The 22,198-nt window shown below is 40.5% G+C and overlaps 1 protein-coding gene across 5 annotated transcripts in view; it reads right to left on the bottom strand.

The window, feature by feature from the left end:
• Positions 1–22,198, bottom strand: part of NTRK2 (neurotrophic receptor tyrosine kinase 2) — a 447,441-nt gene that overhangs the window by 130,668 nt on the left and 294,575 nt on the right. For 4 of the 5 annotated variants that reach the window (XM_049895347.1, XM_049895350.1, XM_049895349.1 and 1 more), the window contains one exon: positions 135–265. The exons of the other annotated variant lie outside the window; for it this stretch is intronic. In XM_049895347.1, the coding sequence (XP_049751304.1) occupies positions 135–265 (131 nt within the window). The remainder of the gene's footprint in view (positions 1–134; positions 266–22,198) is intronic. 5 annotated transcript variants of the gene reach the window in all.

The following is a 22,198-nucleotide window of genomic DNA, read 5'->3' as shown; positions in this document are numbered from 1 at the left end:
AAGGAATCTGAACACATGCGCCAGAGAAGACATCATTTGCTCCCGAATTGGCCACTAAAAAAGAAAGAAATAAATAAAACTTCCACACATTAGAGTGGCCATGAATAATGAGACATTCTGGAGTTTTCTCTTACCTTCACTGCCACCAAGATCTTATCCTGCTCAGGACAGAGGTTATAGCATTCAGCTAGGAAAACTTTTCCAAAGGCTCCTTCGCCTAGCTCCCTTTTCAGAACAATATTATGGCGCTTGATGTGCTGAACAACTGTAAAACAAAGCAGAACGGAAGTTGGAATTGAAGCACGCAGAGGCCAAGGCAGAGGATGGGGAGTCGGCGACCTACATCCTGAGCTTATGGGCCCAAGATTCTCTCCTCTGCACAATGAGCCTAAGGAGATGCTGAGTGTCCATCCTCACAGTCCATACCAAACGGCCAGAAGGATGTTTCATTAACTTGCCCTAAGAGCACAATTATTTTTGATGGAACGAAAGCAGAGGCCCAGTAAAATATCTGTTGGCTGTAAAATATCGTTAATGAGCTTTACAGACTAGGAAACAGGAGTAGTGAGAAGAGAATTAACATTAATGGCAGGCCTTTTGCAGGCCAGGAGCTTCGCATATATTTGTTAGTCATGTGTCTAATGGAGAGAGACAGAGTCATAGCCAGGAATGTCTAATTCTTTGTTGAGACACCTCAGACTCCCAGTGGAGATAGACTCAGAGGACACACAGGGAAAATACAGTATTTGTTCATTGCTAATTATAGATTTGGCTTCACCCCAATTGTAGCCTCTTCAGTAGGTGGGCTAGACCATAGTTGAGCCCCAGTGACTTATTTTGTTCAGACTAGAAAGTTCTAGACTGTCTGTGCTAATAGCTGACATTCTTTACCCCTTTCTAAGACCGTGTCCTGCTCTTGGCTCACCAAAGCCAAAAAGAGACAAGAATAATCGAGACTGTGGAAAAGACAATATTTCTCCCTATGGTCTAGAGAAGAGCTGGTCCAATTCACCCTACCAGATGCCTTCCTGGGCCAGTCAAAGATCCTTCAAAGCCCACAAGCTACCAGGTGGATACCAGAGAGAGACAACGCACAGAAGGACGGAGCCAATGGAGAAAGCCCGAAAGGAGACTCTGGAGAGGACAAAATGGCAATGCAAGCTTGTGTCTCTTCACCTAGCACATCCAGTGTTGTGTTGAATCCCTTCCCATGGGGGTCCCAGTGGGTCTTGGCCACCACCTTTTCTGAAGCCTCACCCCTGAACAGTAGTATCGAAATGAGATTGTGACACCTTCAAGAGTTTGGAATATGAGGCCAACAAAACTCTCTCATTTCCTTCTCACAACCCTTCTCTGCTTTGTAAAAATGGGGATACTGAGTCTGCATGACTTTCAGTGATTCACAGCATGTGAATGGTGGAGTTGGGATTTGAACCTAGGTCTGTCTGAATTAAGATTTCATGTTTTTTCATCTACACCACAAAGTATCTTTTCAGCTGTAAAGTTTTAAATATGACAAGTCATAATGTATACAAGAAATAGAGAAGAGTAAAATGTAAAAATTACCTCCAGCTTCCTCCCTCCTTTGTTCACCCTTCAAAGCCCAGCTCAAATTCTCACTTTCTCAGAATGAGAACTGCTTTGATCACCTATGACCTCCTGGCCCTCTGAAGCCACATTACAACAAGGCTTGTGCTCAGTTGTATTCTGACTCATCCCCCAATCATTTCACTCCTTAAGCTCCCTGCAGCAAGCCCTATAGATCTCATGCTACCCTGTGCATCGCCTCGAGTGCAAATGCTAAGCACATAAAACCAAAAACCCAAATCAGTTGCCATTGAGTCCCAGGGTAGTAAACATGGTTAAGCACTTGACTATTAACCAAGAGGCTGGTGGTTCAAACTTACCCAGAAGCACCGCGGAAGAAAGTCCTTGCAATCTGCCTCCAAAAGGTCACAACCTTGAAAACCCTATGGAGCACAGTTCTACCCTGCGACACGTGGGGTCATCACGCTAAGCACATAAAACCAAAAAACCGAATCCACTCCTGTGGAGTTGATTCCGACTCATAGCGACCCAATAGGGATTTAATACTGAGGTTCAATTTGATTATTTTTCTTTAGAAGTTTTTTTCTTCATTGTAAATTGCATTATAAAAACAAAAGAATATGTAAAATGTATCTATGTGTTTTAAATAGTAATAAGATAAATGAACCCACCTTCCCGTTTAAGAAATAAAACATGAGTATCTTCAGAGTCCGTGAGTGGTGCAAATGTGCTCTGCTGTTAACCGAAAGGTTGGTGATCCAAGTGTACCCAGAGGTACCTCAGAAGAACGACCTGGTGATCTACTTCCACCATTGAACACTGTATGGAGCATAGTTCCATGCTGACACACACGCGGTTGCCAGGAGTCAGTATCCACTCTACTGGTTAGTGCCTTAGAAGCCCGCAGTGTTCTTTTTTGATTGTATCCACTTCCCTGCTCACCTCTCAGGGATACCCATTATCTTGAATTTTGTGTTAATCATTTCCTGTATAGGTTTGCTACCAATGCTGCATGCCTGAGCCGAGATTGTTCAGCTTCGCATTTCTGAACCTATGTAAATGGAATTATACTGTATGTATTTTTCCATATTTTGCATCTTTCATTCGGCGATGTTTTGGGGATTGAATCAAATTGTGTGTGGAGCTGTAATTCTTTCAGTTTTACTGCTTTATAATATTCTGTTGAAGGGTTATACCACTATTTATTTATCCATTCTATGTTGATAGATGTTCCATACAATTTCTTTTTAGATACAGCTTTATATAAAAGCAAGTGGTAATTAAGGTTTTCCTTTAATGGGATTTTTTTTTTTCCCTGATAATTCATGTGGCTTGGAGCTTTGAATGCCTTCATGAGCCTCTGGGAACTCAGGGTGATAAAAATCAAAAAGTCTTTTTATGAGCGACAATATTAATGAATATAGGAACACATTAATTTCTCATGCCATAGTAGCATCGCCTGAATTTAAGAGGAGAAAAATGTGTTCATTAGGTAGAGAGCCCATATAAAGAACATGAACGTAATTCTTGCAGAGAAGTAGCTGCCTTATTTAAATCTAATATTTAACTCCCTGGTTGTCACATGTTCATTGGGAATTAAAGTGCCACTTGATTTACTTCACACTATAACCAGATCAAGGCAAGTTTTTAACTTTGTATTCTTTTTTTGCATTTGATTTAATTTCTTTTTTAGTATTCCGAGAAGGGTGGAAAGTTGGTAAAAAATAATAATAATAATAAGTTTTTAAAGCTATGGATGTTGTAGTTAGGTGCCATCAGTTCAGTTCTGACTCATAGCGACCCCATGGACAACAGAATGAAACACTGCCTGGTCCTGCATCATCCTCACAATCATTGCTATGCTTGAGCCCATTGTTACAGCCACTTGAGGGTTTTCCTCTTTTTCACTGATCCTCCACTTTACCAAGCATGATGTCCTTCTCCAGGGACTGAACCCTCTTGATAATACATCCAAAGTATGTGAGATGTAGTCTTGCCATCCTTGGTTCTAAGGAGCATTCTGTTTGTACTTCTTCTAAGACAGATTTGTTCGTTCTTTTGGCAGTCCATGATATATTAATATTCTCCACCAACACAAAAATTCAAAGGCATCAGTTCTTCTTCAGTCTTCCTTATTCACTGTCCAGCTTTCACATGCCTATGAGGTGATTGAAAACGCTATGGCTTGGGTTAGGTGCACCTTAGTCTTCAAGGTGACCTCTTTGCTTTTCAACACTTTAAAGAGGTTTTTTGCAGCAGATTTGCCCAATGCAATGGGCCTTTTGATTCCTTGACTGCTGCTTCCACAAGCATTGATTGTGGATCCAAGGAAAATGAAAAGCTATGGATAAAGCTACAATTTCAGCATCTTCAAAACGAAAGCTCATTAGACTAGTTTTCTCACGCTGACCTTGAAATTGGTACATGCACCTTTTCTTTAGGAAATGGATTATTTTGCATTTATTTGCTTTGTTGTGGTTTGGGGCCTAATAAATTATGTGGATAGTGGCTTTTGCTAATATATTTCCCCTAAACAGAACGAATTTCTCTTTTCTAAGACTGGAAGCTACTTAGGGGAAGGGGTAATAATTTAAGCATCTATGGAGCCCTGGTGGCTAATGGTTAAGGGCATGGCTGCTAACCAAAAAAAAAAAAAGGTTGGCAGTTTGAATTCACCAGCCCCTCCTTGGAAACCCTATGGGGCAGTTCTACTCTGTCCTATGGGGTCACTATGAATTGGAATCAACTCAATGGCAACTGGTTTGTTTTTTTTTTTTTGGTTTTAGTTATTGCTGACAAGGCCTCATGGTGCTTTGCATACAGTTGGGGCTATGTAAATAATTAACAAAAAAAAGTGTTGAATAATAATAATAACCACTGTAAAGTGTTGACACTGCTTAATTATACTATCTCAGTTAGCTAACACAACAGCCCTACCGAGTATAAAGGCAATCAAGCAGCCCCATGATCTGGGCTGTCAGGACTGGGGAGAACATCCAATCTGAAGCTACCATATCATCCAACTAAGAATTTGCCCCCATTCTCCTCAAGAGAGCATGAGGGCTTGGCCCAACCTTCCTCACTTCCTGTATCCCTCAGTCACCGCTGGAGGCCCATGGCACCCTCTTGGGGCATGCTTTACTACCTGGCCTTTCCCTTCAACATTTCTCAAACATGTCCCAGCCTGAGCCATTGCTCAACCCTCCACCTCCTCATAAACTCTTCCATGGCACCTTCTGGGTTTGCTGCCAGTCATCCACAAGCTCCCCATATCCCCAACCCCTTGTTAAACTACCTTTTGCCTCCTTGACTCAAAATCCGGCAGTGTCCCAAGGACCTACAGGCCTTTCCCTGCAGTCCTCTCAAGTAGAAGCTGTCACCACTCTTTATGCTCAGGTATATCAGGTCTGTCATGTCTAATGTCTGACCATTACTCCCTCCTTGTAGAGCCCCCAATAACCTAAAGCATAGCCTATACCACCTCTAGGTCCCTCGGTGGTACAAACAGTTTGAACTCAACTAACCAAAAGGTTGATGGTTTGAATCCACTCAGCGGCACTACAGAACAAAGTCTTGGCGATCTGCTTTATGGAGCTCAATTCTAGTCTGTAACACATGGAGGTGCTATGAGTTGGAATCAGCTCAAAGGGTTCTTTATTTTCTCATTTATTTTTGTTTATATCACTGTTACCCTCCTTGTTGCTGACATCTTGGTTACTCCCTCTCACACTCTGAGTTCCTACCTCATAATCTGCCTCTCCACTCTTGTGCCATTGTTCCAGGCCTGAGGCACAGAGAGGCTCAGTAAGCTGCCCGAGCTGTAGAAATACTGGACTGTCCATTCATCCCCTCTCCTGTACACAGTGCAGATAAGAGAAGGTGAAAGGAGCTTTGGCTTGGCCATTTGTATGGCATTAAGCTGAATCATGGCTCACAGGTTTCCTCACACTTTATCATTCCACGTTCAGTTTAGTATGGATTCCTGAGCACAGAGGCTCAGAGGCCCCGCTCTGCTGAGAACACATCGAACTTCTCTCCCAAGATGTGTGTTTGAGTTGTGCTGAAGTTCCGGAAAGAGTATGAGTTTAAGTACGTGGTCACCAGTCCCCAAACGCTAGCAGAGACCTTGCTACAAGATCGGCATTCTTCATCTTTGCATGCACGGGAAGGAGGTGGGCCTAGTTCTCTGTGGTAAGTCTTAGGCTATTTGGCAAAGGGTGGTCTGACTCAGGTGCCCACCATGCAGGTATACCCAGTGGCAGTAGAGGATGTACTTAGAAGAAGACAGTATTTTTTTCACCATAGCCAAGCCCTTCCTGTCTTCTCAGATAAAGACATGGGCCAGGCAACAAAAACTTGCTAACTGGTCCGTACAATGTAAAGCCTTCAGTTATGGGGAGAGCAACGGTACGGGGGAAGAGAATTTTCTACTGTACTTTCATCATGAAAAACATTTAAAAAAATTTCATTCTAATGCTATGTGCTTGGCTAACTTTTTTTTTTTTTTCTCAAGTCTGCAGGCTCAGTTCTGTATACAGAGTTTTGCAAGGTTCTAATGCAGATGATGGGGCCCTCATGGTGCAGTGGTTAAGAGCTTGGCTTAAGAGCTCAGCCACTAACCAAAAGGTCAGAAGTTTGAATCCACTAGCTGCTACTTGGAAACCCTATGGGGCAGTTCTACTCTGTCCTGTAGTGTCAGTGGAAACCCTGGTGGCGTAGTGGTTAAGAGCTACCTCCGCTAACCAAAAAGCTGGCAGTTTGAATCCACCGGGTGCTCCTTGGAAACTCTATGGAACAGTTCTACTCTGCCCTATAGGGTCACTATGAGTCAGAATAGACTTAACGGCAACAGGTTTGGTTTGGTTTAATGCAGATGATAAGGAGCCCTGGTGACAAAAAGGTTAAGCAGTCGGCTGCTAATCCAAAGGTCAGGGGGGTTCAAACCTACCAACTGCTCTGTGGGAGAAAGATGTGGCAGTTTGTTTCTGTAAAGATTTACAGTCTTGCAAATCCTGTGGGGCAGTTCTACTGTGTATTGTAGGGTCACTATGAGTAGGAATCTACTGGACAGCACCACATTTTTAATGCTGATGACGGAGGCTCTGGGTGGTGCCCATGGTTAACACGTTCAGCTGCTAACCAGAAGGTTTGAGTCCACTCACAGGCACCTCAAAAGAAAATCCTGGTGATCTACTTCCAAAAAATCAGTCATTGAAAACCCTGTGGAGCTCAGTTCTACTTTGACACACATGGGGTTGTCATGAGTCTGAATTGCCACGACAGCAGTTACTTAAGGGAGGTGATAGACGGAAGGATGGATTACTCTCTGAGTTCTTATGACAAACATCTTAAATTGTTTCTCTCAGAGCAATGCTACGCAAAACATGAGGCTAGTTTCAAAACTGTTTCTTACTAGTAACTTGCACTGGAAGGTAAAGCAGCTACGCCTCTAAGTACGCTATTAAGTTTGACTGACTTTTTGAGGAGTAAGACTTTCCTAATGAAGGAACCAATGCACTGATTTACATTCTGGATAAGCTCCTTACCTTGTTGTCCACTAGCACTTTGAACATCACTGTCTTAAAGGGCCGTGTGGACATCTGGATTCATTTTGTACAAAATATTTTGAGTGAAGTGAGACTAAGCAATCCATGATAAATAAGCTATCAGGTAAGTATGTAAAATTCTTAAATGCTTCCTTTCTCTGAGATCCGTTGATTCTCTGCTCTGGACTTGAGGGACTTGAATGAAATCACTTTAAAGCCCAATATGAATACCTCTAAGGAGAAAACTTAAAAAAGAACCTGAGTTCCACCATAATAGCTTCCTAGATTTGGAAAAAAAACTCAAAATAGTAGTTGATTTAAAACAAACAAAAAAAAAACTTTACAGAAAAAGTTTTTTTTCTTTTTTTTTTTAAAATTCAACATGCAAAAATATAAGAGTATATCAAGAAGAGGTGCCCCAAACTCATGTGCTCAGCACGCTGACATGTATATATGTGCTGATGTAGTCAAAACATAGCACGTGGGTAGATTATTGAGCAAATCAATCGACACTACAGAATCAGGGAGAAATTGATGGCCAGAAATTGTAATTGAGATGAGTGGCTGAGAATGTCTGGACATCTTAGTCATTAATGGATTTTTCCAGAGTGCAGATTTGGTGCCCTTGGCAGTTTGCTTCATGAGTACCAGAACTGAGCAGATTTCCACTTCTGTATTAGTATCACATGACAGCCACTGAAAAATGTATTTTGTCACAAAGTCACTTTAGTAGTTTATGGAGAGGCTTGCAAGCCTCAAATGGCATACATGAAATTCCTAGTATAGGAAGTAAACATTCTATATTTACACACAGGCTATTGGTAAGGTATGAATCCATGTCTATATCCATTACGCCTAAATCTAAAAATAAGAAATATAACCCTGCCTGCTTAAGGTCTGAAATAGGAAATGGGTCCTTTCCATTTCCTCAATAACAGGGTTTCATAGAAGCCCTTGGCCCAGTGGATATATTCTGCTCAGAATATGGACCTTTAATTGAACCATTTATTTAGGTGTCTAATATATGCCAAGTACCAAGTGATCAGCTGTTAAAAGGACAGATATTTTAAAGTTTTGAGCAGGAGGATAAAAAGCAATATACCCTGGAAGACAAGGTCCTCTTACAAGCTTCTGAGATATTCCTTCTCTTTTCAAATAGGCCTAATTGTAGGGTCTGCCATCTCAGTTCCATCTCAAAGGACCTAATGTTGGGATGAGAAGACAACTTAAACATCATCTGGGCCTATCTCCCTGTGTTTAACAAAACAATGAGTGAGGCTCGGAGGGGTGAAGTGACTTCCTCAAGACCATGCAGCTGAACAGTGACAGAGCTAGGACTCAGGTCCCCTGCATCTCAGAGGAGTGATCTTTGGACTTTGTAACCAGACAAACAAATGAGTTGCCATAGACTCCAACTGATGGTGACCCACGTGTGTCAGAGTAGAACTGCGCTCCACCGGGTTTTCAATGGATGATTTTTTGGAAGGAGATCTCCAGGCCTTTCTTCCAAGGCACCTCTGGGTAGACTCAAACCACCAGTGTTTTGGTTAGCAGTGTAGAACATTAACTCCGCACCATCAAGGAACTTTGTAACACAGATTCCTAATTCAGACCAAAAGCAGTGGTAGTTTCCTGATATTAAACTGAAAACAGGTATTTCACTTTAGTTAATATCATCTCTACTAGAAACTCTTGATGAAACATCCCTGTTTATTCTCTGAAAGGGACCAAACATTTCACAATGAAGAATGTTATTAGAAAACTGTCAATAAACATTAAATATGTGTAGCTCAGTACTTAAGAGCTCAGCTGCTGACCAAAAGGTCAGCATTTCAAATCCACCAGCCACTCCTCGGAAACCCTACGTGGCAGGTCTACTCTGTCCTATAAGATCTCTACGAGCTGGAATCGACTCTACGGCAAAGGATTTTTTATTTTTTAATGAGTATGAAAAGCAGGATGTAAATATTAAATACTCCAAAACACACTTGATCTTGATTTTAAATACAATTAAAAAATTATTTACTAAATGTCTTGGTGCATATTTCAAGGGCAGAATATTGAAACAGGTAACGCCAAGCACCTTGTAAAAATAAATTTAGATCAAAGACAGGAACTATGCTTTTGAATTTCATCTCCATTTTTATTAAGACACAGTCTGGTACTAAACTGAAAATAAATGCAATTTAGAGTGCAGACATAAAACACACCAGGGCAAGAATGGGCTAAATATTCATAAATAATACTAATGATGAAATAGAGCATGTAACAATATTGAGCCATTTTTAAGCACTTTTCAGTAAAAATCCCAATGTGCATTACCATCAATTAATTTTCACATCCCTGTGAATGAGGTCAATAGTCACATTTATTTTACAGATGACACTGCAATTAATTGACTTACTCATGGTCATAGAGCAATCCACTTTCTTATCCTTTTCCAAGTGCTACTTCCAATGAAACGAGGAAATAAGGGCAGAAGAAGGGAAGCTAACATGTGCTGATTGCTATTATGGGCCAGAAACTGTGTTGAGAGATTTATAAGGATCGTCAATCTTTACAGCAATCCACTGGGGTATTCTCATTTCCATTTTCAGATTAAAGAAAAAAAATAAGAGGATCAGATAGATTAAATAATTTATCCAGGGTGTACAGTTAGTAATGGGCAGTGTTTGAATTCTTCCCACTACAGTGCCCTGCCTTTCCTTGGCTGTCTTCATGAGTGAGAAAATGTATGAGACCAACTTTGCCTACTTAAGAAGTCATGGGTCTACTTCGATCAATTTAGTTCAATGACCCTTTCTTGAGCAACTACTATAGTCTGGGCATTTTTGTAGGACCTATAAATAAGGATAAGTAAGATAATCCTAGCCCTCAAGGAATCACAACCTAAAGGGACAGAAAAACATGTATACATATATTTATTGTCATGGATTGTGTTATGTCCTCGCAAAATATGTATCGCCTTGACTGGGCCATGGTTCCCAGTATTATGTGGTTGTCCTCCATTTGTGATCTGATATAATTTTCCTATGTGTTGTAAATCCTAATTTCTGCCTGTGGTTAATGAGACAAGATTAGGTTATATTAAAGAGTATTAAGGTGGGATGCAACACCCTTACTCAGGTCACAGTCCTGATCCAATGTAAGGGGAGTTTCCCTGGGGTGTGGCCTGCATCACCTTTTTTCTTACAAGAGACAAAAGGAGAGAAGTCAGCAGAGAGACAGGGACCTCATGCCACCAAGAAAGAAGCACTGGGAGCAGAGTGCGTCCTTTGGACCCAAGGTCCTTATACTGAGAAGCTCCAAGACAAACAGAAAATTGATCCTTCTCTCAGAACTGACAGAAAGACTTTTCCTGGAGTTGGCACTCTGAATTTGCACTTCTAGCCTCCTAGACCATGAGAGAATAAATTTCTGCTTGTCAAGGCCATCCACTTGTGGTATTTCTGTTATAGCAGCACTAAGTAACTAAGACATCTGTCATGCAATTTATTAACACCTTCATCTCATAAAAGATTTTAGGTACTTTATAGGAATATGCAAGGAAAACAAAAACTCAAATAAGAACTCAAGTCAGGGAAAATGGAATGAAAGCTAAAACTAGGCATCAAGTAAAACAGCAAATGTGTAGATACTAGGGTCCCATATAACTATTAAAATTAAGCCATAATTTGACTCTGAGCATCCTAGAAGCAAAAGCCAAAAGAGAAACATAATAATTTACAAACATTTTACCATCCATGAGTAGAAATGCAGCAATTCCTTATGAAAAATTCTTTACAGAACTTAATTTTCAAAGGAATATCTCAAGTGGGATTTTACATAGGGATAAGGAAGACTCATTAACAACCTGCATTATGCAGATGTTATAACCGTGCTTGCTTAAAGTCAAGAGGATTTGAAGCACTTACTGATGAAGATCAGACTACAGTTTTCAGTACTGATTACACCCCAACATAAAGAAAACAAAAATCCTCACAACTGGACCAATAAGCAACATCATGATAAATGGGGAAAATATTGAGATTGTCAAGGATTTCTTCTTACTTGGATCCACAATCAACACCCATGGAAGCAGAAGTCAAGAAATCAAACAATGTATTGCACTGAGCAAATCTGCTACAAAAGACCTCTTCAAAGTGTTCAAAAGCAAAGACATCACTTTAAAGACTAAGGTGCACCTGACCCAAGCCATGGTGTTTTCAATCACCTCATATGCCTGAAAAAGCTGGGCAATGAATAAGGAAGGCTGAAGAAGAATTGATGCCTTTGAATTATGGTTTTGGGAAAGAATATTGAATATACCATGGACTTCCAAAAGAACGAACAAATCTGTCTTGGAAAAAGTACAGCCAGAATGCTACTTAGAAGTGAGGATGGTGAGATTTCGTCTCACATACATTGGACAAGTTATCAGGAGGGTTCAGTCTCTGCAGGAGGACATCATGCTTGGTAAGGTAGAGGGTCAGCAAAAAAGAGGAAGATACTAAATGAGATGGATTGACACAGTGGCTGCAACAATGCGCTCAAACACGAGGATGGTGAAGGATGGGACGGTATTTAGTTTTGTTGTACATAGAGTTGCCATGATTTGGAACGGACTTGACAGCATCTAACAACGACAACTAAATGGCATAATGATCAATGTCCTCAACAATGTTCCTAAAGTAAATAATGAATTTCCTAAGGATATATCTCATGGCAGAGAGATGAGGAAGGTGAAAGATGAACATATGACACAAAAGCCACCCTCTGCCAAAGCATTGCACAGTGAGATCACAGTTCTTATAATAATTGTATAAAATAAACACCTATGGGCATACGCAAAACGCTTTTGGGATGAGATTGAAGAATAGGTATACTTTCCCAGTACTCACTTCTGTACCTAAAAAAAAAAAAAAATTGCCACTTCTGTACCTAGAACATACTAAAAAAAAAATTTTTTTTTTTTAAATAATAGCATGAATTTGTGAAAATAGATGAGCGATTTAACAAGAGATAAGAATAGTAAGAAAGAGGGCATTTAAGGTAGTGGAACAGCAATAGCAAGAATTAAGAGGAGGAAAAATCCAAAGTATTTAGAAATAGTGACTTATCTTGGTTGTTCCTGAAGAGGAGCAGTAGGCAATATTCTGTGAAAGGAGAAAGGCATTGAATATCTCACTAAGTAGTTAGACAAGGTCAGCACTAATAAATACAAACTCTTGAACAAATCACTTCTCTGCTTCTTTGCCTCCACTTCCTAATCTTTAAATGAAGGAGTTTGGCTAAATGGCATCTCAGGTCTGCACTAGCACACACATTTCCCATTCTCTGAGTCCATGACTTTATAAGTCTTGTGGAGCTTCTGAAGGTGTTTGCTCATGGGAGAGACGTGATAAGGAAAAAATCATTGGAAAGATTATTTCTGGTAGTGCGTGTGAGATAAATGGGAAGCCTGGAGGCAGGAAAGCCAGTCAAGGTATAGCCAAGGATTAATCCTCAGAGAGCTCTTACATTTTGGGAGAAAAAGAGTAAAAGGAGCCATGGAACAACTTCAAGTGGACAAATCAGAAGTGGGAGAGAAGATCATGGATGACCCTCAGGAGAGCAGAAGCCAGGTTGCTGTGGGTGAAGAATTGGGTGGGAAGTGAGGAAGTGGAGACAGTGAATGAGGAAGACACCTGTGGGAGGTCAGGTGAGCAACAGGAGTTGGGGAGAGGCAGACAGATCAGTCAAGAGATAGAATGGTGACCCTAGAGAAAGAAGGCTAGAGGGGGGATTTGGAAGAGTTAGAAGTCTGAGTGTGTTTGTAAATTAAAAGGAGTAGTAAAGCATAAGAAATTAACTAAGAAAAGGATAGACAGATAGATGGATAGATAGATGACAGATGACAGACAGAGAGAGAGAGAGAGAGAGAGACAGATAGATAGATAGATAGATAGATAGATAGATAGATAGATAGATAGATAGATAGATAGATAGATAGATAGATAGATAGATAGATAGATAGATAGATAGATAGATAGATAGACTGACAGACAGATAGGGAGAAGGTCCTTGTCATCAATCTTCCTTGGTCTGGGAACTTCTCAGCACAGGGACCCCAGGTCCAAATGACACACTATTTTCCTGACTCTTGTTTTTTGGTAGTATGAGGTCCCTGTGTCTCTCTGCTTGCTTCTGTCTTTCATATCTCAAGAGAGATTGGCTTAAGACACAATCTGATCTTGTAGATTGAGTCCTACCTCATTAACATAACTGCCTCTAATCCTGCCTTATTAACATCATAGAGGCAGGATTTACAACACATAGGAAAATCACATCAGATAATAAAATGGTGGACAATCACATGATACTGGGAATCATGGACTAGCCAGATTGACACACATTTTTGTGGGATACAATTCATTTCATGAAAGGTAGGTAGGTAGGTAGATTGGTAGGTAGGTAGGTAGATAGGAGCTAAGTGTGGGAGAGATTTCTAGGGAAGACACTAAGAGTACAATAGGGTGGGAGATGCAGAAAAATTTCAAAACAGACAGGAGAGGTGTTTTTTTTTTTTTTCATCTTCTGAGGGCCAACCTTGATGCTCTTCTCAGGATTGGACCACTGAACGAGAAAGCGGACTTTTAAGAACTCCCAAGAGGCCCATTAATCCCAAGCCATCCTAAGATAGGCCTGTACAGGGTGACTTTTCATTCCTGAAAGGGCACCAGGTACCTTTTGGAAGTCTCCATGTAACATCCAATGGAGGTCAACGGCACTTTCATCACTAAACCAAATTAACAGCCCCATGTTGAAACACAGAAACTGGCTGTGGGCGCAAGAGGGAGTAGGGCTTATTTTAACCTGAATGTTACAGCAGATAAAAGCAATCAAGTTATCTCAAGTTAAATTCTCAAAACTTCTTGTAGAAAACAGCCCAGAGGGGTGGGATCCCTAGAAATCTTTCAAACAGCTAGACTGAAAGGAGCTCCACACTTCAAAATACACACGCAGCACATCCTTCACTTTGACATCCCCTAGCAGCCAAAATTACATCTGTTCTGCACACCAGCATGCCGTAGAGTTGGATTGATTTGCCCTGACAGCCCTCCCTGCTGGAACAATACTTGTCAGTCAGCCCTGCAATGTTTGTGTTTTCAAGAATCATTATGCAGAGTGGTTCTTCAAAATCCTGGCAGGTGGGCCAGACTGTCTTACCTGCCTACTCCTACCACCCTGAGCCCAGAAGGTCTTCCTGCTTCTGAGGCCGGAAAACATCCTATTAGCCCTCCTGTTTACCCACTGTTACGGATTGAATTATGTCCCACTCCCCCAAAAAATGTTGCAATCCTAACCTCTTAGGCTACCGGTAGATGTAATCCCATTTGGAAATAGGGTTTTCTTTGTTACGTTAATGAGGCCATATCAGTGTAGGGTGTGCCCTAAACCTAATCACTTTTGAGCTATAAGAAGCAGCACAAACAGGAAGCACATCAAGAGAAGATAGGTGCCACACGAAGATCACCAAGGATCCAGGGAATACTGGGGGTATAGGAACTGAAAGAGACAAGGGTCTTCCCCTAGAGCTGACAGAAAAAGAGAGCCTTCCCCTATAGCCAGTGCCCTGAATTCAAACTTCTAGACTCCTAAATTGTGAGAAAATATTTTTTTGTTCTTTAAAGCCACCCATTTGTGGTCTCTGTGTTACAGTAACACTAGATAACTAAGACACCCACCTCCCAAGATATGTGCATACACCTCGATTTGAGCATTGTATATGGTTATCTGTTCTATCATTTGGGGTCCTCTACACCTGTGCCCTCCCCGTGGAAGCTTCCCTTTCTTCAACAATTTAAACTGGTAGCCATTAAGGTTTCCTAATTGACTTCTTCAGGTTAGTTGCCTTAACGAGTGTACTTCTAAGTGAGCCTTCCCATTGTAGACGAAGTCTTGTGTTTTTGGTGGAAATAGTCAGGAACCATACCAATAGGCATTCAGTGTCTTTTCTCACCTGTGTCTTGATTTTGAATAGTTTAATCTAACATAAACATATTGAGTATCTATTCTCTGCACATACTCTGTTGAGGGGGCAGGAATAGGTAAGAGAAATACATACATAACAATAATGCAATTTGTTGAAGATGAGAGGGACAAGGAATGTGATGAATGGGGATGAGAGGGACAAGCAATGTGCTACGTAAAGGGGCAACTCAGGAAAGGCTCCTTGGAGTCATTGGAGCCAACTTTAGAAAAGCAGGCTGGAGTCTATGAGGAGGCTCTGAACACAAGAGGAAGGGGATACGCTTGGTCTGACAAGCAATGGGAAGCCAAGCGGGCATTTTATGAGTTTAAGAATTCCATGCTAGTCTCCCTGCTGCCTCCTCGGCTGTAGACTCTGCCCCTATTCCATAGAAAGACCAATGCTCCGTAGAGCTCATAACCAATGACTTATGGCCAAGGTCTGAAATATGAAGGGCCACAGACAAGATTTTTGGGTTCAACTCAGATGTTTTCTACCTCTGGATAGCTTTCTTTCCAATTCATACGTAAAGCAGAATCACGTGATATTTCCTCTTTAACATGCTTATTTGAGAATTCATATTTTAAAAGATAATGTTCGTATTTATTTCCTTAAAGGATTTTACAATACTTGAAGCATCTTTCAAACCAAGGCAAATTTTTCTTTTCCACCACCTAACCATCTATGTGAAAAGAACTCTCTGGTGCTTTTTGGTGGTATTGGTGGAAGATTCAAGGATAAGTAAAGGGAAGGAGACGTAAATGGTCATTAATTTCCCACCTGTTGTATGTTAGGATTTGTGATGAACACTGTTCATACATTCTCTTACTTAGACATCCTGGCAGGCCCAGAAAGAGATGTCACTGTCTCTGTTTCGGGGATGTGGTAACTGAGTCTTGGAGATGTTAAGTAATTTGCCCGAAAGCCACACAGCTGGAAATTGGGCAAAGTAGGCTAGGATTAACTCCAGAATGAAATGCTCCCCAGTCTTGCATCATTTCCATGATCGGTCCTGAATCAGACCACTGTGATCTGTTAGGGTTTTCACGGGTTGATTTTTGGGAGTAGATCTCCAGGCTTTTCTTTCTTGTCCATCTTAGTCTGAAAGCTCCACTGAAACCTATGCAGCATCATAGCAATGCAAAAGCCTCCACTGGCAGACAGGTGGTGGCTAACCATGAGGTACATCAGCCAGGAATCGAACCTGGGTCTCCCATATGGAAGGTGAGAATTTTACCACTGCACCAGAATCTATGTAGCCTCTCCCAATACAAGGTGATTTGTCTGACAGGGAGGTGAGACAAGTACACAAATAATGGTTGTAAGAGGAAGAAAGTGTTAATTGCCATGATAAAAAATATAGAGTAAGGGTGTTTAGAAGAAAAAGCAAATTCTTTTGGCTATAAGAGTTTGGGGTTGGAGGACATTGCATTTGAATTTAGACTTGTAAGTTGAGCAGGGCTTGAAATGTAGGTTGGAGAGAAGGACATTGTTGGATGTAACGAGTGATGACATTTCCAGAATGCCAAGATGTCACCTAACTTAATTATATACTGGACCTTTATGTTAAGACATGTCCATATTAAAATCCAAGATCTGAAAACTAGGTTGAAGTAAATTTTTTTGGAGATCAAAATGTACAAATATTGACTACTTCATATGGCTCAGCCTAATTTATCTCTAGGTCATATCTTGGCAAATAATCACTGATTTTTAGAAAATAATCACATCTTTTTTTTTAACTTAAAAAAAAAGAAATTAGGAAAATAGTACACGCACATATTAACAAACCCAGTAGTACTGAAGAGCATCGTGTGGAAAGAAACAGTATCCTTCCACCTTCTTCCCTGTTCCCAGTCCTATTCTCCCAGCACAACCACTTTGAGCCAATTGGAATTTTAGTTTCCGGGGGGTTACCTCCATAACTCTCATTCACATGCTATACCTCCAGTTGTTGTTTCCCCAATTTAAAACATGTATTGATTCCTTACTATGCAAAAAGGGAGATTCAGCTCACACTATCTCCCGCCTCTTCCCAATTTTTGACAGTTGTATTATTTTAGTTCATCTATTGGGTATCTATCATACCCATATCTCTATTTCAGCCGGTATCCTGACACCCTTCTATATATTACTAGCATATTAGCAAACTTGTTGCCACTGAGTTGATTCAGACTCACAGCAACCCTATAGGACAGAGTACGACTGCTCCATAGGGTTTCCAAGGAGCAGCTGGTGGATTTGAACTGCCAGCCTTTTGGTTAGCAGCCATAGGTTTTATCCACTGCACCACCAGTGCTCCCATGAGCATATTGTTGTTGTTAGGTGCTGTCAAGTGGATTCCCCTTATTCACCGTCCAGCTTTCATATGCAGGTGAGGTGATTGAAACAACCATGGCTTGGGTCACATGCACCTTAGTCCTCAAGGTGACATCTTTGCTTTTCAACACTTTAAAGAGGTCTTTTGCAGCAGATTCGCCTAATGCAATGTGTCGTGTGATTTCTTGATTGCCGCTTTCATGGGTGTTGATTGTGGAGCCAAGTAAAATGAAATCCTTGACAACTTCAATCTTTTCTCTGTTTATCAGGATGTTGCTTATTGGTCCAGTTGTGAGGATTTTTGTTTTCTTTATGTTGAAGTGTAATCCACATTGAAGGCTGTAGTCTTTGTTCTTCCTCAGTAAGTGCTTCAAGTGCTCTTCACTTTCAACAAGCAAGGTTGTGTCATCTGCTTAACATAGGTAGTTAATGAGTCTTCCTCCAATTCTGATGCCGAATTCTTCTTCATAAGTCCAGTATATTAGTTCTCCTAAATTCTCTCAACCCCAGTCACTTCCCACACTCTCTTATCTTTACTTTTACTGTAAAACTGTAAAGATGGTTAACATTTACATCCAATTCCCAATATGATAAAATGTAGTCTTATGCCTCTAAAAATTGAATAAACCAAATCATGTTAATATGACCAGCTTAATACCAGTCATTACAAGGCCAAGTATGGAGCCATGACTGCATTTTTCTCTCTGCATATCAAACGTCATGCGGAGAAGCTCTGGGCCACATAGGATGGAGGATGTTCCTAGACCAAGTTCAAATGGTTTTTCTTTCCTAACATCTAATTCAAGTGGATATGTTTTCTCATTTATCCTCCTGACACTTAGTGGGCATCTCATTTTGAGGTCTAGGTGCTCCTTTAACTCTGGAAAACTGTCTTCTGTTTTTTTTTTCTCTGATAATTTGCTCTCTATCATTCTTCTCTGTTCTCACTATCTAGAAATCTTCATAATCATGTGTCTGCTCTTATGAATTGGTTCTCTATTTCTCTTACCTTTTCTTCTCCAGCATTCTCTATCTCTGTCTTTTTGTTCTTTATCCCGGGAAATTTTCTTGACTTTTTTTTTTTTTTTTATCTTTTGGACCTACACCTGAAATTTTTATGTCATCCATCATATTTTTAATTGTTAAGAGTTTCTTCTTGTTTTCTTATAGTTTCTTTTTAATAGCATCCTATCTTTGCTTTATGTATATAAATCTCAAATCAAAGAACACTTGATTTTTTTTTTTTGTTTGTCTCTTGTAAGTTTTCTTCTGCTTCCTGAGTTACTTCTACTTCCTCCAAGGTCAGTTTTTCTCTTTGGGTATTTTCTTTCAGGTGTTTACTGTCTTCATATGTATGATGGGTCTTGAATCTTATTTATATTTAAGAATGAAAGATTGGGTAGCTAATATGGGGTTCTTATGCTCTATGCTAGTAATTCTATTTCCAGATAGGGCTTCCCTTGTGTGGGGAATCTGGTTAGGAATTATGTCATTGATAGATCACATAGATAGGTGAGCCTAGTTTTAGGTGAGTAGGCAGAGAGTGAGCCATTAAGCTGGAGCATAAACAAGCCAGAATAAAAAGAGTATTATTCTGGGGCTCCAACAAGGATACTATTAGCCCTCATCCTCTCAGGCAATTTCTGCAGAGGATAGGTTTGGACTTTTTTTGTTTGTGTTTTTGTTTTGCCTGAGGATAAGTAATAAATGGGTTGTCTGATACTATTGCAAATTGGAAGAAGGGGGTACGTGCCTATCACTAATACAATTGCCTCTTTCCTAAGTTTAACTGCCTTCCCACTCCTTCTTGCTGTTGTACTTGCTGACCTCAAGCCTGGAGTCATTCCAGGTTTCACCAGATGAACTGGGTCCCACCTTCCTGAATGCTATCCCCCTCTCCCACCCACCCATACCATATTCTGAGCTGAAGAGTGCTCCACTATACTTCATACATCAGCAAGGCAGGCATGCACCATTTCCCTTCCAGAAATCTGTTGAAAAATCTCATCCATTAAGGACTTCCATCTCTCCTTCACTTCATCACTATGGGTAAGAGGCACACAGAAATGCTCTTCCTGCCAATCTGAACTGGACATCTTCCATACCTTTCTGAGGAAGTGCTGCTTGTAGTCTACACCGCATGTGGAAAATTCTTCAAGAACCCAAACAGGGTGCCTGAAGACCTTAAACAGCCTCCTCATTTTATAACTGAGGACAACACACAGTAAAAGTGCTAACTTCCCAGTGCAGACTTTCCCAGCTAGCAACAAACACCCATTCACTGGACCTCAAATCCAAAACCATTTCATTATACCCTGCTCCTTCTCGATATAGGCATTTATGAACAAAACACAACATGTAGCCCAAACGTGTAAGAACAGAGGAAGGCAAGGAAGATGAAGGTGGCATGAAGTCAGTAGAACATTGCTATAACCTGTCCCAGAAGCTGAATCTCCCTTTCTCTGCAGCTACCAGATTTATCTCTTTTTCTGCCTGCCTATCTATACCCTCCATATTTGATGAGCTGCAAAACCTTGAGTGTGAGCATATGTCAAGAAGCAGTGGTGCTGAGGGCAGTTATGAGCTGAAAGCAGATTTATAATGTGAGATTCATGGTGTTTGGGTCCCTTTCCTCCCTGTCTTACGATAAGAACGTGTTTTGTGTGCTTCTGTCAGCTGGAAGACTTCCAAACTTTGCAGTCAATGCTACAAACTCATCTTTTAGAGAACAATTATTCAAAGTGTACAAGTAAGTCACATTTTTCTAATCAAATGGCTTTAGAAAGGATAGAATGTTCACATCCATTGAGCTTCGGGGTCCTACTGGGAATACTGTACATGGTCAGACAAATCTACCCCCAATACTGTCCCCCAGTCCCCAGGTTCTATAATTAAGTCCTTCATAGAAATTGCTTCTTGGGAGATTTCCAATGACATTGTTACAAAGGGAACCACTTACCTTTGGTAATTAAAAATTCTGTTCATATATGCTAATGTAACCATTTACATCTCGTTGTGGTTTTGATTTGCATCTCCCTGATGGCTAATGATGTTGAGCATCTTTTCATGTACTTGTTGGCCATTTGTAGATCCTCTTTTGTAAACCGTCTTTTCAAGTCCTTCGTCCATTTTTCGATGGGTTGTATGTATTTTTCTTGTCAAGTTAAAGGAGTATTTTATATATTCTGGATATTAGACCTTTGTATGATACATAGTTCCACAAAATTTTCTCAGTCTGTAGGTTGTCTCTTCACTTTGTTGGGAAAGTCCTTTGATGTACAGAAGTCCTTAATTTTGATGAGATCCCATTTATCTATTTGAACTTTTATTGCCCGTGCCTTTGGTGTCATTTCTAAGAATTGTTGAGGACTAGGTCTCTGAGCAATACTCCAGCGTTTTCTTCTAAGAGTTTTATAGTTTTAGGAATTACATTTAGGTCTTTGATCCACTTGAACTAGTTTTTGTATATGTAGTGAGGTATGGTTCTATGCTCATTCTTTTGCATGTGGCAATCCAGTTGTCCCAGCACTATTTATAAAAGAGACTGTTCCCCCCCGCCCCCCCCATCAGGACCTTCATCCACTGCTGCTGGGTATACCAAATGGTACAGCCATTGTGGAAAATGGTTTGGCTGTTCCTCAAAAACTTAAAAATTGAGTTACAATATGACGCGGCAATACCACTCTCATATCTGCACCCAAGAGACTTGAAAGCAGCAACATTAACAAACACATGTATTCCAGTGTTCATTGCAGCATTATTCACAATAGCCAAAAGGTGGAAACAACCCAAAAGCCCATTCACGAATTAGTGGATAAACAAAATGTAATGTAGACACACAATGAGATATTATTCTTCCATAAAGAGATATGAAGTCCAGATACATGCTACCACAAGAATGAGCCTTGAAAACATTATGCTGACTGAAATAAGTCAATCACAAAAAGACAAATATTGTATGATTTCATTAATATAAAACACTTAGAATAGACAAATGTATATAAAGCAGAGTTTAACAGTGATTACCGGGGTAGGAAGGAAGAGGAAAAGAGGGAAATCTATGTTTAGCTAGCACTGAATTTCTGTTTATAGAGATGGAAAATATGGCAATGAATGTGGGTGTTGGTTGCCTGACATGATTAATATAATTGATATCACCAAATTGTACAAGTGAAAAATGTTGAATTGGCAAATTTTGTGTTACCTATACTTTTACAGGAGTCCTGGTGGCACAGTGGTTAAGAACTCAGTTGCTAACCAAAAGGTAGGCAGTTTGAATCCACCAGCTGCTCCTTGGGAACCCTATGGGGCAGTTCTACTGGGCCTCTATGAGTCACAATTAACTCAATGGCAACAGGTTTGGTTTGTCTTTTTTTTTATATATATATACTTTTACAACAATAAAAAAGAGAGAGAAAAAAAGTTCAATAAAATAAATTATATGGTAGGCTGAAACTGAGGAAGTAATTCTGTCGTCCATGTCAGCTGATGACAGTTTGTCGCTTTAGGTTTGGCTAAAAGATGTCCAGCCCTGCCTAGTAGCCCCACCTAGGGCCTGAGTGGGCATCCCTGCAGACAGAACCGATTTCTCGGGAGGGTCGAGCTGTCTGCAGAGATAGTAAAGATCTAACATCGGATAATGAGGTCACTTCTCTGACCTAAGCTCTTCTGCCTAAAATACTTCAGTGAACCAACGGTATCTTATACATTGTCACCCCACCTTATGAATGTGCCCATGGTTATAATGAAATGACATCCTTGGGACCCAAGATGAAACCACCCCTAGCTACACAAG

This window comes from Elephas maximus, chromosome 9 (genome assembly GCF_024166365.1).
Source record: "Elephas maximus indicus isolate mEleMax1 chromosome 9, mEleMax1 primary haplotype, whole genome shotgun sequence".
Taxonomy (NCBI): domain Eukaryota; kingdom Metazoa; phylum Chordata; class Mammalia; order Proboscidea; family Elephantidae; genus Elephas; species Elephas maximus.
This window is presented reverse-complemented; position numbering and strand designations above follow the sequence as displayed.